Source organism: Rhinolophus ferrumequinum, chromosome 27 (genome assembly GCF_004115265.2).
Source record: "Rhinolophus ferrumequinum isolate MPI-CBG mRhiFer1 chromosome 27, mRhiFer1_v1.p, whole genome shotgun sequence".
In the NCBI taxonomy this organism is placed as follows: domain Eukaryota; kingdom Metazoa; phylum Chordata; class Mammalia; order Chiroptera; family Rhinolophidae; genus Rhinolophus; species Rhinolophus ferrumequinum.
The window spans coordinates 27,023,879-27,044,045 of NC_046310.1; the positions used below are offsets into that span (position 1 = coordinate 27,023,879).

The 20,167-nt window shown below is 50.1% G+C and overlaps 1 protein-coding gene across 3 annotated transcripts; it reads left to right on the forward strand.

Annotated features, from left to right (window-relative positions):
- Positions 1-1,317: 1,317 nt before the first annotated feature.
- CCSAP (centriole, cilia and spindle associated protein) lies at positions 1,318-16,498 on the forward strand. 3 transcript variants are annotated; one of them, XM_033099632.1, is made up of 5 exons: positions 1,318-1,475; positions 1,756-2,140; positions 2,561-2,959; positions 14,901-15,166; positions 16,292-16,498. In XM_033099632.1, exons 1-5 carry the CDS (start codon positions 1,413-1,415, stop codon positions 16,466-16,468), a joined length of 1,290 nt encoding a protein of 429 aa, XP_032955523.1. In that variant the 5' UTR covers positions 1,318-1,412; the 3' UTR covers positions 16,469-16,498. The 3 variants fall into 3 exon arrangements, with proteins under 3 accessions (XP_032955523.1, XP_032955524.1, XP_032955525.1); XM_033099633.1 differs by lacking the exon at positions 1,318-1,475 and adding an exon at positions 1,480-1,568; XM_033099634.1 differs by lacking the exon at positions 1,318-1,475 and having other exon boundaries at positions 1,615-1,875.
- Positions 16,499-20,167: the final 3,669 nt, after the last annotated feature.

Here is a 20,167-nt window from a genome sequence, read left to right on the forward strand (position 1 = left end):
ACTGTATTAAAATCGTAATATTCAATATATATCGATAACAAAAGATGAATGAATACAAGTCACGTTTGACTTCTGCAAGGACAAGAGGTGCTCAAAGTAGTTCCCATCAGTATCCAGACACTTCCAATTATGGCGAACTACTGCTTGAGCAACGTTGACCAAAGTGACACCTTTCCTTAAATGTGTGTACATTTTTTGGGCGCCCTCTGTACTTTTTGTGTGTGGTTGTGTGATTGTAAAACACAGTCACGTAACCCTCCACCCAGCACGCAAGTGCCTTTACAGCACCATGCAGAGGTGTTTTATTTCTCTCTCATTGAGTCTGGGCTAGCCCTGTGACTTATCTGAGTGTTACAACACAGCAGGAGAGACGTCCATGACCGTCAGAGGCCTTCCAGCTTCTGTCATTGCCCTCTCAGAAGAGAGGGCCACGTGGAGACACCAGACTAGCTTCCTAGAGGATGAGGCCACAGGGAGGAGACCACAACAGCCCAGCCCACAACCAGCCCACTGCCAGGCATGTGGGTAGGCCATCTTGAACCTTGCAGCCCAGCTCTCCTTCTGGCTGAATGTAACTATAAGTGAGTTCCACTAGCAGAGGAACAGCCTGGCTAACCCACAGAATCATGAGAAATAATAAGTGTTAGTTATTTTAAACCACTAAGTTTGGGGGTGGTTAATTATGCAGCTAAACACCAATTGTGTTCTGCATTTTCCACATAACTGCAATTAACAACCCCACACTGTTAATATATTAAGGTTCTTTCGGTTGCAACCATCAGAAACCAACGCTGGCCAGCTTAACCGAAAGGGAAATCCCGCAGGGGTGGGCGGGAAGATACCTCAAGGAACAGAAAGAAAAGTTGGGGAGGAGGGAAGTCAGGGCCACTGTAGGAATAACAGCTGAGGCGTCACCAAGTGTCTCTCCAGCAAACTGCTGTTAACAATCCAGTGCTAACGGCTTCTGAACCGTGTGACCGGTCCCACTGGGCAGTGTCTACCTCTGGATCATTTGCCTGTGACGGAGGTGGGGACAGGACACAGAGACAATCGAAAATGATGAAGCTGTGGAAGTCCCAGTATGGAAACTGGAGCAGGTCACTCACTGATGGCTTAGGCCTGCTTTTAAACTGCTAAATATGTCTTGATTTTCCAAAACTTCGTTTCCTTCAAATCTCTTTGTAACTAATGTATCAAGGCTCGTTTTACAAATGAAGAACCTGTGCGAGGACACTTTTGAAAATGTAACAAATGGGCAACATTGTATACTCCCGCACGACGCTAATGTCAAGGTTTCACGTGTAAGTGGCTCTCTGAGAGGCTGGTGTGGCGGTTTTAATAAATCGTTGAAAAATGCTTGGGGTGTAGACAAGATAGGAGCCACAGTAACAGCTGTTGTGAACACAGAGAGGATGGAAGCAAGAAGAGCCAGTGCGTGCACTGGGGTTGTTTCTGGGAAACGCGACCAAGCGCAGGTGTCAGGAAGGGAACAGTGTCGCTGGCTGGGGGGCTGCATGGTTTACCGACCGGGGAACAACTCCAGACCCTAAATGACGCCTCCTGCAGTGGTGGGTGCCTGGGGCAGCACCTACTGGGACGGTGGGGCCGGGGACCTGGGCCTGCCCGCCGACTGCATCCCCGCGCCCCGCGCTCTGCACTGAAGCAGCCGCCCCCACGGAGTCCCGGCCGGGAGCGCGCAGGGGAGGCGTCTGCTCCGGGGACTGAGGCGGCGCCTTCGCCTGCCGGCTGTCGCAGGAACGAGGGCAGCCACGCTGTTGGCGACATCTTGCTCAGAAGGAAAGAGCGGGGAACAGCGGGCCGCTCCTGGCTGCTGCGCCACGCACGCGGAGGCCCGGACGCCGCGGCAGGAAGGAGGTAGGTCGCCGGCCGCCCCTCCCGGGAGAGCGCTCGGAGGACCCGGAGGCCATCCTGAGCTCGGGGCTCCCCCAGCCCCGCCCCCGCACCTCCCCGGCCTCCCGCGGCCCTCTCACCCAGTCCGCAGCCTCTGGCTTCCGAGCTCCGAAGTCGCCCTCGGAGGGGACCGCCACCCCCGCAGCCCGGGCCGCTCCGCCCTCCCTACCCCGGAGCCGCCCGCCTGGGACCCCCCACCGCCCCAGGGCTCTCAGGCCCCGGTTACTAGGTGAGACGCTTCGCAGCAGGGCGAAACCCCAAAACCCCGCCCTTTCCCACCGCTGGTCGCGCTCCCGCGCCCCGTCCCCGCCTCTCCGCGCCCCGCCCCTGAGCCCGCGCCCCGCCTCTCCGCGCCCCGTCCCCGCCTCTCCGCGCCCCGCCCCCCGCCTCTCCGCGCCCCGCCCCTGAGCCCGCCCCCCGCCTCTCCGCGCCCCGCCCCCCGCCTCTCCGCGCCCCGCCCCTGAGCCCGCCCCCCGCCTCTCCGCGCCCCGTCCCCGCCTCTCCGCGCCCCGCCCCTGAGCCCGCCCCCCGCCTCTCCGCGCCCCGCCCCCGCCGCCCCGTCCGGGCGGGGCTCCGGGTTTAAATGTCGCGGCGGGCCGGCCGGCGGGAGGGCGGGGCGGGCCTCTGTGTCGTGCCGCGGGTCCCGTAGGCGGTGGTCGCACCATGTCCCCGGGCAGCGGGGTGAAGAGCGAGTACATGAAGCGCTACCGGGAGCCGTGCTGGGACGAGTACGCGCCGTGCTACCGCGAGCGCCTGCACTACCGCCTGGGCCGCCGGCTGCTGGAGCAGGCGCACGCGCCCTGGCTCTGGGACGACTGGGGCCCCGCCGGAGCCTCGGACGACTCGGCGTCGTCGGCGTCGTCAGGCGCCGGGAGCCCCGCGCCACAGTGCGCTCCGGACTCGCCGCCGCCGCCCGCGGAGCCCGGGGCCCCGGAGGAGCCGGCCCGGGACGCGGAGGCCGGCGACGCGGAGGCCGGCGACGCGGAGGCCGGGGACGCGGAGGCCGGCGACGCGGAGGCCGGCGACGCGGAGGCCACGTCTGTGTCAGGTACCGGGCCCAGGAGGGGGCTGCTCCGAGGACTGGGTTCGCTCTTGGCACCTGGGCTGCCCCGCGCCGTTTCTCGCAGCTGCGTCTTTGTTTTCTGGATGGCGAATCTGACAAAAGAAGGAAGGTGCCAGCCTGCCTCGGCCCTCCCGCCCTTATTTATCTCCGTAATCGGGTGGCTCGGTGTTGGGCCAGCGGTGAACTCGATGGAAGTGCCGCGGGCGGTGTCCGGGTCTTCAGGCGAGGGCCCAGGCGGCCTCAGAGGACCACTGACCCCTGCCTGTTGACCCCTAAGCGCCCATATTTCTGGGATAGGAGCCCAGCTTTCACCAGATTCTCAAAGGAGAAGCCCCGAGCCGAGCCTTCTGTCCGGTGAATGCGGCCCTTGTTTTCTTTGTGGACGGGGCCTCTCCGCGCTGTCCCCAGAGGATTTTGCATTGCTGACGCAGACCGTTGCATAACTCCGGCTGGCGGGTTCCCTGTCCGTGCTGGGTGCCCTCCGCTTCTTGCCTGCCCACTCGGGAGGCGCGCAGCCTCCCGCTGCCGCGGTGTGCAGGAGGAGCAGTGGCTGGAAAATGGCTCGCGGGTGCTGTGCCTCTGCTGGGTCGCGGAGGCCCTACACCTGTCCTGCCCAGAGGGTTGCAGAGTTGGGGGCTAAGCACGTGAGGCGGCTGGGTGGTCACTGGTGCTAAGGGCCAAGTTGAAAGCCTCGGATACAGACCGTAGTGGCCAGTGTCTCCTTTCTGCCACCCTCTAACGTTGGCCAGACAACGCCTGGGAGGTCACCCGATTTCAAACAGACTGTAGTGAGAAAAATAACCAAAATTCATTGAAAGCTTATTCCACATCCAGGCCCTGATCTTAGAATATGTGTTTTCTCAGTCAGTGTTCAGAACAGTTCTAAGAGGGAGAACCATGATGTTATCTGAATCTTCGAGATGAAGAAACAGATGCTCAGCATAAGTGATGTGACTTTGTTCAGACACTGGAAGCGGTAATCAGACTCTCGGCAGACCTGAGAGGCCGAGGAGGGGAGCACATTTCGTCTGAGCCGCCGCTTTGCTCTGATGTGCTGTCCTCAGCGTGTGTGCCGCAGCTGCCGGCCCATCCTCACGATCCTTGTGAATGCCCGCAGATTCCTGCCTGTCTAGAAGCAGATTCCTAGGTTCAGTGATCACTGCTGGGAACTGGGGTAACAGAAGGTGGAGGGGGCCAGGAACAGGCCGTCCACTTGGTTCCTGTGCCCACGGACCTACCCGCCAAACAGAGCTCTACTTGATCAGACTGAATGGGCTTTTCTCTGCCCCACTCTTCCCTTTCATTGTTTGCAGAGAGCTGTCAGATGGCTTATTTCTGCAGGTGTAGAAGTACAGTTTTTAGATACCATTGTACTAGGGATGTGCCTGGGTTTGCCCGAGTTCATGACTAGCTTCGTTTCCTTAGAGACACTGAACGCTCCCGGTGGCTAAGGTCACTTGTCCCTTCTCTGCTCGTATTTTGGGTTTAGGCTTCAGGGAGAAGACGGGTACTCTCTGCTTTTAGCACTCCCTGTTGTAGCCCTTGTCTGCCTGGTGGGATGAATGGGCACTCTGGAGTTTCTATAAAACAAACATTTACTTCTTGTCTTTGCTGAAGCGTCTCCATACACAGACCCGTAGTTCTATATGGTGTATTACAAAGAGGGAGCAGCTCCGGGCCACACCCCCCAACTGCCTATCCCTGGTGACCACTAGCAGCTCCTCTGCTTTTCCCTTTGCTGTTTATTTCTATTTCTCCAAGTAATACGGTTTTTATGGACATTTCTTGACTTTCTCAGTTTTTAACACTGTCGATTAGCTTTCTTTCTACCACAGCCCTCACACATGCACATGGCCACCATGGAGGCTGTCAGCGTCACAGTTAGTGTCACAGTTTTGTGCCTGTGCAACTGTTGGTCAGAGCCCCCTGTACTGTTTCCCGTGATTCCTTTCCTTTCTTTCATAATGCAACCAACACATCAGGTTTGCTATCGCTTTCGGCATCTTGAGCTGCCTCCCAGGGCGTCTGACCCACTTGCAGTTGGCCTGGTAGCTGCTGCCTGGCTGCGTCTTGGGAGGGCCCTTGGCCACATTCCAGGGACTCCGTAGGGGCCCCTGTGGTGTGGCTTGCGTCATCTTCCTTCCCAGTGTACCGCCTCTTGGTGGAGCTTACCTTCTTCCTGAGAAGGGGTGTGTGAGAGGTTCGTTTTCTGAGAACTTGCTTGTCAAAAGACAGCTTTCTTCTCCCCTCTCCATTCAGTGTTTGTGGCTGGGCATGGAACTCCAGGGTGGGGGTGGCTGTCTCTGAAGTCTGGAGGTGCGGCTGGGTGCACCTTCAGATGTCGCAGTGCTTACCATTCCAGTTCTTCTCCTTTGTAGATAACATGTCCCCCCTTGGAAACTCTTAGGGTCATCTCTTTGTCTTTTGTGTTCTGGAGTCTTTCCTTGCTCTAGGTCTGTTTTCCTTCGTGTCCTTGGTGGGTCCTTATAGTCAAAGTAATGTTTTGTAATTCTGGGAAGTTTTCTAAATTATTTTCTCTCTCTTTTTCTGTTCCTTTCTTTCTGAACTCCTTAGTTGGATGTTAGACTTCTTGAATTTATTCCCTAATTTTCTAATCCCCCCACCCCCAGTTTCCACCATTTCCTTCTATTTTCCTGGGTGACATTCTCAAACTTATCCTTCAACTCTTCCATTACATGTTTCATTTGTGTGCTATTTGCTGTTGAAGTCAAGAGTTTCTTGTTTCCCGGGACTTCCTTCTTCCTTTCTCCCCACCCTCCTTCCTTCCCTCCCTCCCTCCCTCCCTCTATTTTTGTCTTTAAAAAAAAATAGAATTGTGGTGTGTTTTTTTTTTAGAGAGTGAATAACTTGACATTACTTTTTTGTTCTGTTTTGTTTTTTTAAAGATTTTATTGGGGAAGAGGAACAGGACTTTTTATTAGGGAACAGCGTGTACTTCCAGGACTTTTCCAAGTCAAGTCGTTGTCCTTTCAATCTTAGTTGTGGAGGGTGCCGTTCAGCTCCAGGTCCAGTTGCCAGTTGTTAGTTGCAGGGGGTGCAGCCAACCATCCCCTGTGGGAGTCGAACCGGCAACGCTGTGGTTGACAGCCTGCGCTCCATCCAACGGAGCCATCTGGCCACCCGGGAGCTGAGCGGCAGCTCATTGACTTCATTCCAGTTGCAGAGGGCGCAGCTCGCTGGCCCATGTGGGACTCGAACCTGCAGTCCCATTACCCAGAGCTCGGGCTCTAACCAGCTGAGCCACCTGTCTGTCCCTAGAATTCTGTTCTTGTTTGATGCATATAGTATCTTCTTTTGCTGAGGATATTACTAGAAGTTTTTTGTTCCTTCTTGTTTCTTCGGCATAGTCTCTGTGTCCGTCCCCCGCCCCCTCAACCCAAACACACACCCACCACTTTTGTTTCTTTTTGTTTGTAATCCTGTATTTCGTGTTAGAGAATGTTCTGAAATGTCTGTGGATCCTTGGCTTCTCATATAAGAGATGGAGACGAACAAGCGGTTTGGGAGTCCCTGTGTGGGCTGGGGGTGCTCGTTAACTGGGATCCCTTTCTTCCCCCAGCCAACATGCTTTGAAGAGTGGTCTAGATTATCTGCATTTCCTTTCTTCATATGTCTTTTTAAATTAGATTTTATTTTATTTTTTTAGCAAAATTATACATATACATAATCTAAAAAAATATGCTTACCATGAAGTCGCCCTGACTGTGTCCCACCCTTGCCCCTTGCTCCCTCGGGCATGCCTTCCAGCTGCTTCTAGCTTTGCTCTCGGCATTGCCCACCCTCTTCCCCTTGAGACCTCTCTGCTGCCTCTTGTATTTGACTTCTCAGTGTGGGAGATGATGTAGCTCCGATCTTAGCTCTGTCCTCTGCACCCCCGGACACACACCAGTACCCACTCTGCCCCACAGGCTACTTCATTTCAGCACTCTTCTGTGTTCCAGTTATCGCGGCTACGTAAATATTATTGCATGTGAGCCAGGTAGTACATTCTGCTGACATTTTCTTTGTTATTATTTATGTTTTTCTTGACGTTAATCATTGCTTCAACTTTTTGTTTGTTTATTATTATTTTTATATGCTTCCATCACTAATTCAGCCTGAAATAGTCTGGTAATACTGTAAAACTTGTCATATGCTAGACATATCAGTTGTCCCACTCATTTAATGTTTTTCCTTAGACATTTCTTTGGAACCTAGGATTCTCTTCTTTTAGGTTGGACTTAATGCTGCCCAGATCTGACACAGCTGTCACTGTGGGGCGCCTTTCACTGTTTGCCCGATGCCCCTTCGCTCACCGCCACCCCGTGCATGGCTGACCCCCTTCCTGGTGCTCTGTGAGCCTGGGACTGCTGCGGTGGGCAGGGCCTTCATGACCTTGCATGGCTGAAAATGCCTTTTCATATCCCAGGCTGGCTGAATATTTTGGCTCGGGTAGAGAATTCAAGGTGAGAAATGTCCATATTTGAAGGCATCTTTATTACATCGAACCCCAGTTTTTGGCCTTGCTGTTGAGAAGTGCCATGACATTCTGATCCTACCTTGTGTATGTGATCTTTTGTTCTTTGGAAGTTGTTAGGAGAGTCTCTTTATCCTAGTGTTCTATTAGGTTGGTGCAAAAGTAATTGCGGTTTGTGCAATTATTTTTAACTTTTTAAACCGCAATTACTTTTGCACCAACCTAATAGAATTCTCTATGTCTCTTTTTTCCTTCATTGGGCCTTTTCAATCTGGAAACTTTTCTGTCAGTTCAGTGATATTGTCTAGTGCTGTTTAAAATAATTTCTTTTCTCCACTGTATTTTTTTTCTTTTTATAATTATTTTTAATTAGATGGTGTAACTCCTGGGTCAAACCTTAACATTTTTATTTAAAATTTCTTGATATTGGAATTTTTAGTTCTGTTTTGTGGGAGAACTCTTTAATATTCCCTTCCAAACTTTTTAGTGAAATTTCAAATTTTACCATCCTAGTTTTAAATTTTGAAGAGATTCATTTTTTGTGCCAAGCATTCTTTAGCATCCTGTTCTTAGATTTCTTTTAACTCCCCCCGCCTGAACACCACCAAAAAAGCTATACATAGCCTTTGAGAGCTCTCTTGTGTTCCTGGCCTAGTCTTTTGCTGTGTATTTTGGTCTCTTTCTTATTAGAGGATGTACTCAAATGTTTGCTCATAGCCTGTCTGCTCATTTTGAAGAGTGAGGCTTGAAGAGCTTCTGGGCGCTCTGTCCATGGGGTGTTTGTGGACTGTCAGTCGGTGAGACCAGGCTGTCTGTGGCCTCAGCTGGAAGGCTCTAGAGTAAGGGGCTGTCTGCTAGGACACTTGCATGTGACATCTTTAGGTGCCATCGCCTTCCTCATGACATGCTGGCTGGCCTCCAAGGGCAGGTGTCCCTGGGAGGGCTGGACGGATGGATGCTGCATTGCTCTTTATTTACGACTTACCACAGGGAGGCACCTACCAACACCTCTTTCACCCCATTCTGCGCTTACAGAAGTCTGCCCAGGTTCAAGGGGACGAGGCATCGGGCCCAGTTCTCAGCAGAGGCCTGTTTCCTATTACATTGTGAGAAGAGCGTGTGGGCTGCGGTGCTGACCGGTGCCGGAACTTTGGAAAAGGCCACTTACTGCACCAGCCTCCGCGGAACCTGCCGCCTCTGTTTCCAGGTCTTTCTGCCTTCACCTTGTGTCCCGTGGGCTCTTTTCCTACCGGGAGGCAGGGTTCATCCTACTCACTTCCATGGGGCCGCTTCTGCCTCTTCAACTACTTTCCGTCTTGCAAAATTTGACTGACAGCTTTTGTCTGATGTCCTCAACTCCCTTGCTCTTTGTCCTGTGAGGTTTTTCTTCACTTTCGTGGGGTTTTGCGAGTAAGGGACTACATGTGCATGTGCTGAGTGCGCATTTAACCAGAATCCCCCCAGTTGCTGTGTTTTTACTGTGCACTTTTTTCTCTCTTGATTGGTCTTGCCTGAGGTTTGTGAATTCTATTAGTTTCTTTCCAAATGAATTCTAGGCTGTGTGGGTTTTCTGTATTGTGTGTGTTACGTGCCATGTGTTGGCTCCAACTCCTGGTGACCCTGTGAATGGGTGACATCCACAGTGTCCAGTGTCCTGTCCTCGTAGCCCTCCTGCTCAGCTGGAGACTCGGCTTGTGATTTTTCTTTATGGACTCAATCCAACTTATATTTGGTTTTGTTTCTTTATTATATGTTTTCATTAATTCATAATCTTTCCCCCCTTACTCTAATTTTCTTTTAGCTTATTTTTCTAACTTTTTAAGATGGATTATTATTTTTTTAAAATAAATTTTATTGGGGAATATTGGGGAACAGTGTGTTTCTCCAGGGCCCATCAGCTCCAAGTTGTTGTCCTTCAATCTAGTTGTGGAGGGCGCAGCTCAGCTCCAAGTCCAGTTGCCATTTCAATCTGTAGTTGCAGGGGGCACAGCCCACCATGCCATGCGGGAATTGAACCAGCAACCTTGTTGTTGAGAATTCGCGCTCTAACCAACTGAGCCATCCGGCCGCCCCAAAAATGCATTCTTACCATTGATTTTTTTTCACCCTTGCCTTTCTTGTTTGAGACATTGATTTTAAGGCTATAGATTTTCCTCTGATTACTGCTTTAGCTGTGTCATGCAAGTTTTGTTATACAGTATTTTTATTCACTTAAGCACATTTTCTAATTTTCATTCTGATTTTTTAAAATACTGAAAACATTAATAAAGTTTAACACTTATATATAATCCACATGAAAAGAAACATATTTATCTTTTAGACACAGACTAAAACCAGAAACCTACTACAAACATTATACTTAATGAGGAAACTTTAGAAACATTTCTAATAAGATCGGGATTAAGAAAGGTCCTCCATCACCACTACTCATTTTTTAATTTTAAAAAATTGTGGTAAAATATATACAACACAATTTACCATTTTAATCATTTTTAGTGTTACAGCTCTGTAGCATTGAGAACATTCACATTTTTGTGCATCCATATGATTTGTTTTTACCCACAATTTAGAAATGCTTTTTAAATTTCAAAACTGAGATTTTTAAGTTATTTATTTTTGTTGTATCTAGCTTAATTACACTACGGTTAGAGAATACATTCTATATGATTTCAATTTTGTAAATGTATTAAGATTTGCTTTATGGCCTTGAATATGTAAATTCTTGTAAATGTTCCACATATGCGTGACAAGATTGTATATTCTGCAGTTACTAAGTGCAGTGTTATATACCGGGGGTGCCAAAAAAATGTACACAAGTGGACACTTTGGTCAACGTTGCTCAAGCAGTAGTTCGCCGTAATCAGAAGTGTCTGGACACTGATGGGAACCACTTTGAGCACCTCTTGTAATTGCAGAAGTCAAATGTGACTTGTATTCATCTTTTCTTATTGGCATATATTGAGTATTACAATTTTAATACTGTGTTTTCCTTTCTTAAATTGTGTATACAGTTTTTTGGCATCCTCTGTGCATCCATTAGGTCTAATATGTTAATTCTGTTGTTCAAATACTTTAAAAAATCAGATTGTTCAATGAAACGTTCTATCTGATGGACATACTGTCATTTGCACCATCCAACGTGGCAGCCACTCATCACATGTGGCTACTGAGCACTGGAACTCTGACTGGTGTAACTGAGGAACTGAATCTTTACTCTTTGTGTAATTTTAATTAATTTCAACTTACATTTAGTATCCACATGTGGTTAGTAGCTTTTGTACTGAACAGCACAGTCTAAATGAAGTTTATTTTTGTTTGAATATCTATCAGTTACTGGGAAATGGGGTGTCATAATCTTCCACCATAACAGTGATGAACAGTTTTTGTTTGTCCGAAAATGTCTTTTAAACTTCGTTCTTTTGAATAGGATTTTGAAACATAGACTTATCTTGTACCAGACACTACTTCAGTAGTTTTCTAAAAATTAATCTTATAGTGATAAGTTCTGTCTCTTCTGTCTTTTCCATCTTTTGTCCCCTGCTGCTGCAAATATTTTTGAGCCTGTCTTTTTGCTGTAAGCACAGGGGGTGTGCAGGCGTTTTGCAGTCTGCACATGATAATTCCATTGTGTGAAGCCTGTGGCTCCTGCCGGCCCTTCCCACTGTCTTCTCTCCTCGTGTACCTGGTCATCTTGCAGTACACTCATGATTCTGTTTGAAAATTACTCGTAGGAATAATTTGAGGCCTAGGTCTCCTCCAGAGAAGATCGTAGTTTCTCGTGTTGGGTGACAGTGGACACCATTAGGTTTTTTTTTTTCCTCAATTTAAGATTTTATTGGGGCAGGGGAACAGGACTTTATTGGGGAACAGTGTGTACTTCCAGGGCTTTTTTCCAAGTCAAGTTGTTGTCCTTTCAGTCTTAGTTGTGGAGGGTGCAGCTCATCTCCTGGTCCAGTTGCTGTTGCTAGTTGCAGGGGGCGCAGCCCACCATCCCTTGCGGGAGTCGAACCGGCAACCTTGTGGTTGAGACGACGCGCTCCAACCAACTGAGCGATCCGGGAGCTCAGCGGCAGCTCAGCTCAAGGTGCCGTGTTCAATCTTAGTTGCAGGGGGCTCTGCCCACCATCCCTTGCGGGACTCGAGGAGTTGAACTGGCAACCTTGTGGTTGAGAGTCCACTGGCCCATGTGGGAATTGAACCGGCAGCCTTCGGAGTTAAGAGCATGGAGCTCCAACCGCCTGAGCCACCGGGCCAGCCCCACCATTAGGTTTTAATGTCACCCTTTTTGTTATCCACGGTGGGAGGGTTGGCCCACTCGCCCGTTGTTCTCATTACTGGGGGTTCCATTCGGTTCGCTCTGCAGCTGCTGTGACCTGAGTCCCCCACCCCACGCTCCCCTCGCCTACGAGACAGCCTGCTGCCCAGTGCTGTCTGTCTCCATCCTCACCCTACCCCATCTCTGTCACGTAAGGCAGTTAATTGCTTTCTGCCTTTTTGAAACTCTCCCCTCAGCTTCTGTCCTGGTCACTTTCCCACTTTTCTACCCATTCTTTTGTCTCCCTCTGGACTCTTGGCCCGCCCTCTGCCTGCCTGCTCAGTAAGGAATGGTGTCCCCGGGGACTCACTTCTGACTGCGTGTCTCTGGGTGACCTGATGCACACCTGGGTCTTAGCCGCATCTGCTCGCCCACAGCCTGCTCTCCAGGTCCTCCTCCTCCTCCTGGTTCCAGGAGCGTCGCACCCGTCACATCCTCAGGCGGGCCTCTGGCAGAGGTCATCACCACCTGCTCCACACCCCTGTGCGAGCCCTACACTCCCCTTTGCTTCCCACGGCCACATCACGGCCTGTCTGTTCACCTGCCGGTCTAACCTGCTGCTGCTGGGCTACCTGCTCTGGAGAGGCCAGTTGAAAAGCATTCTTGGTACCGCATCCCGCTGGTGTGTGCAGGTGACCGTGCCCAGGCGAGTGAGCATGTGCCCGGCTTGCTGAGCACTGGCCGGTCCGTGCTGCCCCCCCACCCTGCCGTCACTGTTGGTCACCCACTTGGACTCCGCCACCCTTTCCGAGCCGGCCCTTCTGTGCCCCCCCCCTCCTTTAACTCATCCTTCATATCTGTGGCTAGAAGCCTCGTTCCTGAAAGGCAAACAGGACTGTGCCGTTTGTCAGTAACATCCTTCAGTGAGTCTTGATTTCTAGAACAAGTGAAATGTCCTGAGTTTGTCATAGGAGGTCTGTCTCTCCCCCTTGCTACCTGCTCTGTGCCTTCATCCACAGACCGTTTCCTGTTGTTTTGAACGATCTGTCAATGAAAAACATCCAGCCTACGGGAAAGCTTATGAGTTTATTTGAGCCAAACTGACAATCGCCAGGAAGCAAAATCTCAACGGATAGAGAAAATGCTCCATAAAATGGTGCTTTGCAGCTTATTTTATACATAAAATTCAAAGGAGGAAGGTTTCATTTAGTGATAGATTAAGGCGGTGGGAGAAAACAAGGGGCGGAGGAGCTCTGGGATAAAAGTCAATTGGCGACACCGGTACTTCTTTTACATAGGTGGGTGCAGAATAGTTAACAGTTCACTTTTCACAGCACATAGAGATGGTAACCAGGATGGAAGTATGATAATGAGGGATTTTGCAGTTTCCAGCTCTGCTCTGGAAAAAGGATGACTGACATCCCAAAGATGTTATCTTAGGTGCAAAAAGACCACAGACAGGTCCACTGAAAGGCACAGCTTAACTTTATGAAGGAAGCTAAAGATGTGACTTCCCGCCGTGGCCCACTTAGTTATGAAATTGTTTATGCTCACGCCATCCTATGTGGTTATTTTCAGTCTCCTGAGCCTGTCAGGTTTCATATGTGGCCCGTCTTCCGTCCCCTGATCTCTGTTCCCTCTTCGCTCCATGCCTCCTCCCTGGGACTCCCTCCCTGACCTCTTCTGGCTCTGATGAGCACCATTACCTGCTGTGGGCTGGCTTCCGTGGAAGGTGTAGGTCAGCCGCCATGGGATGGGAGAGGAAGCAGGCGGGGGTGGGGTCAGCGAGGAGGACGAAGGCCAGGCTGCTGCTCCTCCTTCTCAGTGTTAGGACCACACAAGTCTTAGCCCCTTCCCCAAGGGGGCTCCTCCCTCTTCCTGGATCCAGGGAAGAGAAGAGGAGAAAGTGTGCACACACCACTCACAGGAATGTTTGAATGAATGAATTAGGGTCTTAGATAAAACGGAAGGCTGGCATCCAGCCTCATCCCAACAGCAAGTGCTGGGTGTGGAGATGGTGAGCAGTAGTCTGGGGCAGTAAACCCCAGGGTCGGATGTGGATTGTCTGCAAACTTAAAATAGTTTGGTAGAGTCAAGGTCATTGCTGAAGACAAAGAACACATCTGTCAAGGCTTCTTACACATATGTGCCGACTAAAAGTAGTAAGGGGCACAGTATGTCCTAAAGAAGGGATGAGGTTTTTGGACTAACAGTCTGTAGGGGGTGCCGGGGGTGTCCTTAAGACCTAAACAACGGGGGTAAGTGACACGGAGCCCTCCCTGGATGCATAAGGAGCTCTTATTTAGGCTGAAATAAAACAAAAGCTCACAGAAGGTTTAAACAAAATAATATAACTTTTACCAAAAATAAAGGGTGTATCAAAAATAATGAATGGCAATCTCATGAAAGGTAATTAAGGGAAATGGAATGTCTCCTTCATATGTGACGTTCACAGCAGGTTGGGCAGGCCCCCCCCCCCCGACTTCCCCAGCTCTGTGGGCAGAAGTAGGACTGTGTAGACTGTAGCCCTGAGTCACTTCTTTAGGGGAAACCCCCCTCAACAGGGGCTCCCATCTGGCTCTTCACACTGGGGGTGCAGAGCCATACACCAAGGTGGGTGACTGCAAACCACCCCCTTGTGACTGGGAGCTTTGCAAAGTAAGGTCACCAGCTAGCTGTCACAAGGAGCACGCACGCAGCAGCCATAGGGAGCAGGCTCCAGACGGGACCTCCCAAAGTAATGCACCCTGGGACTTAAGTGAGTGACTTAACAATCTGAGCCTGTGCAGCGGCTGCACACCGGCCACAGATCAGGCCTTCCCTGAAGCCAGGTGTCAGGACCACGGGGCTGCCTTGGGAGTGTGGAGAAAGCTTTTAGGCCACCATGCTCTCTGGGTTTCAGTGTTTAATGGAGACGCTTAATCTCAGAACACGCGTGACAGCAGTTGCTTTTGAAGAGGGTTGGTTCAGTTCTGCTGAATTTGTGGTTGATTTAAAAATGGGATAGACTGAAAACTTTACATCAACTTGTTTCTGCATTTCTGCTTTAGATGAACCTTGTGAATTGAACTATAAGTGAAAACATTACTGACTTAACTAAGCATTGTGTACTTTTCAACCCAAATATTTAAAGTCTTTCTATGTCGGCTTGATTTTAAAGCATTTTCATCTTGTTTTGTCTCTTTTTGAAAAAGCATTGCCAGTGAAAGACGTGAAAGAAAAACCTGAACAACCGGTGAAAACAAAGGAGACCGACCGATTGCCCAGCTGTGAAGCCCGACAGCAGCAAGGTGCCGTGTTTGGTAGAGGAGCTGGGAAAGCGGTCAGAAGTCCACAAAGATCGTCAAGTAAAACAAAAGAGAAGAAGCGTCCGTTTGCTCTGTATGGGTGGGGAGAAAAGCAGATGGACACGGGAAGCCAAAGGACTCACAACGTCTTGGCGTCTGCCCCAGTGAGCGAGGTACCCTCTGCCTGCCCTCTGCCCTCGGGGTGGGCTCAAGCTGCGTCCCATCCCTGTCATATCCCGCGGTCACTTGGACATCGTAGGGACAGTACAGTGGGGCAAGGAAACCCAGTGGGAGGAATCTGCATGTCAGCTGCCAGGAGCTGGCTGGCACCAGGAGGGCTGGCAGCACTGAGCCTGGCGAACATGTGGGCACACGGGCAGTCAGGGCTCTTGGGGTCATGGGGGCCGTGAGGCAAGGGGTGGGGTGCAGCTGGGCTGGAGCATCAAGAGGCTCCCAGGCCCGTGCGCTGATAACCAGCCATCTTCTACTCCTGTTTCTGGTTCGTGGGTCAGAGTGCTCTCCCGGCAGCTTGAGTCTGCCCCAGACCCATTTGTTCTTGGGATGAAATTCCAACGACTGTTCCCACTCAGGGGACAGTCTGTCCTCTCACCTGGGCCTGGCCTGTCCCTGCTCACCGTCCTGAGAACATGTCAGACGGATGTTCCTCCCGTCATGTATGCTAGTATTCATTTATACTGTTCCTTCAGCCTAAAGCAAAGAAGGAACGAGAAGCAGCAGGAGAAGTGCCAACTGTTTGGATTGTGATTAAACACCATACTCACATTTTACTGAGCAAACTTCTGAACCCTGGCAGACGGTGTCGTTAGAGTAACAAAGCTGCGGTTTCAGCAGAGAGTTCGGCAGCCCCATGGGATTAAGTTTAACGGGCTTTACCTGTCGTATCAAATGTCTTAGGCGGTAAAATAGCTTGAGATCCTTCTTAGTGATTTGCTGTAAAACAAAGACCTCCAGTGGAGTACGTGTCTGTGACCGATTCAAACCCAGTAGTTTTCCTGAGCCCGTTTCTAGAGGCACATGCAGGCTGCCTACCCTGGCATCTGACATTGGGTGCAGTGGACACGTTCTGTCCTCCGTTTCTGTATCACTAATGGTGGGTCAGCCACAGATGTGGGGCATGGCTCCCTCAAAAAGCTTCTCTATGCAGAGACAGTGATGAGACAGGGCTTGCCTGCTCCCTGCCTCAGCTGATCTGGGGAAGCTTCACTGCACAGATATTCTTGAACATTAGTACAAAAGCCACCTAAGTGATTGTACCCTGATTTTTGAACTCTCCCTAGATTCATGAGTCGGCATTACGAGCCCAAACCAGGAGACAGGTGGAAAGGAGCAGACTGGCTGCTCAGAGGCAGCGGGCTCTCTCCGATGGTGTGGAGGGCAGCAGGAGGACCAGGCCTGCATCCTCGGAGAACCCGTGGGTGACAGAGTACATGAGATGCTACTCGGCTCGAGCCTGAAGGAAGCAGCAGCTGCCTGCACAGCCTCCGGAAGTACAGATGCAAGAACAACCACACAAGTCATCAAAAGAAACTGGACGCAAGGTTAAAGAAACCAGCTGATTACACAAGGTTTTTCTTAGGGATTTCCCAAAAGATTGCTCTCCTCACATGACTCCTGGTCGCCTTCCTCAGCGGGAAGGTGATGGACACTTGAAACCATAGACACTTGGTTATTTATGAAGATAATTCCCTTTGATATTTTTACAAGGCTTTTGTTTTAAAGCATCTTAATTAATCCTTTAAGATAGTGTCACCAAATGCCTTTAAATGGCTGTAGATGCTTCACACTCAGTATTTTTTTCATAAATTCTATAAATTTTCCCAGTCTTTTCCCTCAGACCTTCCTATTGTTTTGAAAATGACAAAAGTAGTAGTGCATGGGTAAAATAAAATAAAAAGAAGTATTGAGTGAGAAATGAAAGTTCCCTTCAGTCACACCCCTTCAGCAAAATTTTGTACCCCTTCTTGGAGGAAATCAGTGTTGAGTCGTGTAGAAACTTCCAGAGCTTTGTCCTAAGTACTTACTATGGAGGTACATATATACATTTTTTGTAGAAATATGGAATAATGCTATCCACATTCTGTATTTTTTCACTTAGTATCTCAGGGAAGGTTTGGGTTCCAGGTGGGGTAGAGGTAAGGTACAGCCCCTTCTGTCCTCACTGAACACAGCTCTGAAACCTGGAGGGATGGACGTCACAGCTCTCTGAGAACCGAGGACGGCCGGCACTAGGCAGCTCGGCCAGGAACACCAGAACTCTCAGTGCAACTCGTGGCGAATCCACCATCCTTTTATTCCTCTGGTATCTCCCAGTCTGGATACAACACAGCGCAGAAGTGAGCTCAGCGGTGCTGAGATCCTGGGGCAGTGGGACGTGCCCCCCTTCTCCATGTTGGTGCTGCAGCCCCCAGGGTGCTGTGGCTGCCCAGGGGAGCCTGCGAGCCTGAGTCTGAGGAGGGGAACTTCACCAACAGGGTGAAGCTACGTCACCTTCTTTCTCTCCAAAGGACATGGCTCGGTTACCAAAGTGTATGCTTCGGGCTGGAGGACCAAAACAGGGTGTCCCGGGACCCAGCAAGCACTGGAGAGGGAGCTCAGGAAGTGACTCCACCAACATAATTAGCATACCACACACGTGAACTGAGGTGGACACAGGGACAGATCCAAAGAGCACCGTCAAGGCTCTGGCGGTTGAGCTGACATTGGAACCAACAACACCCACAGGGCTGGCCAGAGCCTAACCAGATCGATTACTTGCTAGAACAAAAATTTCAACATTCTCCCTGAAGTTCACTTGCATCTCTTCACGTCACACTCAAGGCGCCAGGACACAGTCCTAAATTACTCGGCACGTGAGGATCCACGAAAACAGCTCTACTGGAAACAGCGGTGTCGTGATGGGCCGTGAAGGGCTGTTAAGTTCCCAGGGGCTCTCACAACACCTGGGGTCAGTGCGAAAGGAGAGAGTGTCCTCAAATGGGCAGCAGAAACAGACGAAAACAAGACAATTGCAAACACCATGAAATAAGAAAAACCTCACTGGTGAGACTCAATAAAAGAATGGAGACAACAAAAGAAAGAGACAGATCAATGCAATCATCCAATCTGAACGGAGAAAGACTGAGATGAGTTTCAGGGTCACAGAAGGAGAAAGTATGGTGCTTTAAAAACCTCAGAAATAATGGCTGAAACCCCCCAAGTAAGCTGAGTGAACCCAAAGACATCGAAGCCCAGACCCATCATAAACTGTTGAAAACTAAGGGCATCTTGAAAGTAGCTAGAGAAAAATGAAAGATTACCGGTACAGGAACATTTCAAATGACAGAATCTTGTCATTCAAGAAACTCTGGAGGCCGGAAGGACGTGGCAGTTGCCTTTAAAGTGCTCAAAGCGGTGTCAACTCAGAATTCTCTATCCAGTGAAACGCCTCTCAGGCTGGAGGGGAAATAAAGACATTCTCAGATGAAGAAAAACTAAGAGAACTGGTAGCCAGCAGACCTGCTTTAAACGAGAGAAGAGAAAATAGGACGAAAGGGAAATTTGGAATATTGGGAATGAAGAAAGCATCAGTTATTGCGTTTGGTCGTTTGGTCGTTCGTCTTCAGTTCTTGAAATAGCTCCAGAGCCATAAAGATGAAAGAAATGTCTTGTTACCCATAACAAGCTCTTTTCAACCACAGCTGAGCTCGTGTTAATGAGGTGGCCTCTAGGAACCAACCTTGGGGAGGGGTCTGGGAGCCGGGGGGGCCAGCTTTCAGTCCCACCCCCAACCTCCAGGAGGGGAAGGGGCCAGAACTTGGGTCAATCACCACCGGCCAATGATTTCATCACTCCTGCCTCTGTAATGAGGTCTCCCTAAAACCCCACAGGACTGGGTTGGAGAGCTTCCGGGTCAGTGGACACGTGGACATTCAGGGAGAGTGACCCGCCCAGAGAGGCCATGGGAGCTCTGCACCCCTTCCCACACCTTGCTCTGTGCATCTCTCCCATCTGCTGTTCCTGAGTTCCGTCCTCTTATAATAAACCCGGGATCTGGTTGGTAAATAAACTGTTCCGAGTTCCGTGAGCCACTGTAGCAAATCAATCCAGCACAAGGAGGAGGTCGTGGGAACCTCCACTTTATAGCCGGTCAGCAGCACAGGTGACTGGACATGAGGCCAGCTTCTGAAGTGGGGAGGGGCAGTCCTGTGGGGTGTGAAGCTGTCTCTGAGGAGTGAAGATGAATGTAGGACACCCCGGGGTTGCAAAATTGCATGGTGTGAGGAAAACTGCCCAAATCTGGTGTCAGAGAAGCAGTGTGGACAGTGGAGGAGACACACAGAAGTGAGCTTTTCCTTCCGATAAAGATGAACTGGAACTTTAAGCCAACGGGTCAGTGAGGAGTCGGTGGGCAGAGCGAGTTCTGGCGCTCTGCATTCTGCGCCATCGGAGAACCCGACGGGAAGAATTCAGTTTATAATAAAGCTCTATGGTTCTCACTTCTTTCCTTCCATGAATACTCTCGATCAAGGCCCATTCTGCATGTGCCTCACCGTGTCTGCTGGCATGCCCCACCCCCGCCCCATAAACCCTGTTTGGTGACAAAACACCTGGTCAATATTATTTTTCAGTCAACACTTAGAATCTCACAACAAAGCATCAGAAAATGTGAGCTTCTGTGCCAGTGGTGTTCTCCTGACATGGTGAGTGTTCCTAAGAGCTGGAGGACGTCTGTAAGTGTGGCAAGTGTCATCCCTACAAAATGACAAACAAGGATTCTCTGTACGCACAGGAAAAGAAGCACCGTGGCAGGAAACAGTGGCTGTGGGGGGCAGGGGGGGCAGACTAGCTAATCTCCCCGGAAAAGGGTAAAACTACAAAAGAGATTGTCCTGAGGCAAAACATAGCAAGGAAAATCTGAAAGAATTAGACAAACTTACAATTACAGTCGATGACTTCACCATTCCTACCAGTAACAGAACTAGTAGACAGAAAAGCATCGAAAATATAGAAAACACCACCATTAAGCATATAAACTCGACACTTATAGAACACACCACCCAACAACAGCAGAACACATATTTTTCAAGTGCACATGGAGCATTCATCAAGATAGACATCTGGGGCGGCCGGCCGGCTCAGTTGGTTAGAGCCCGAGCTCTCAGCAACAAGGTCGC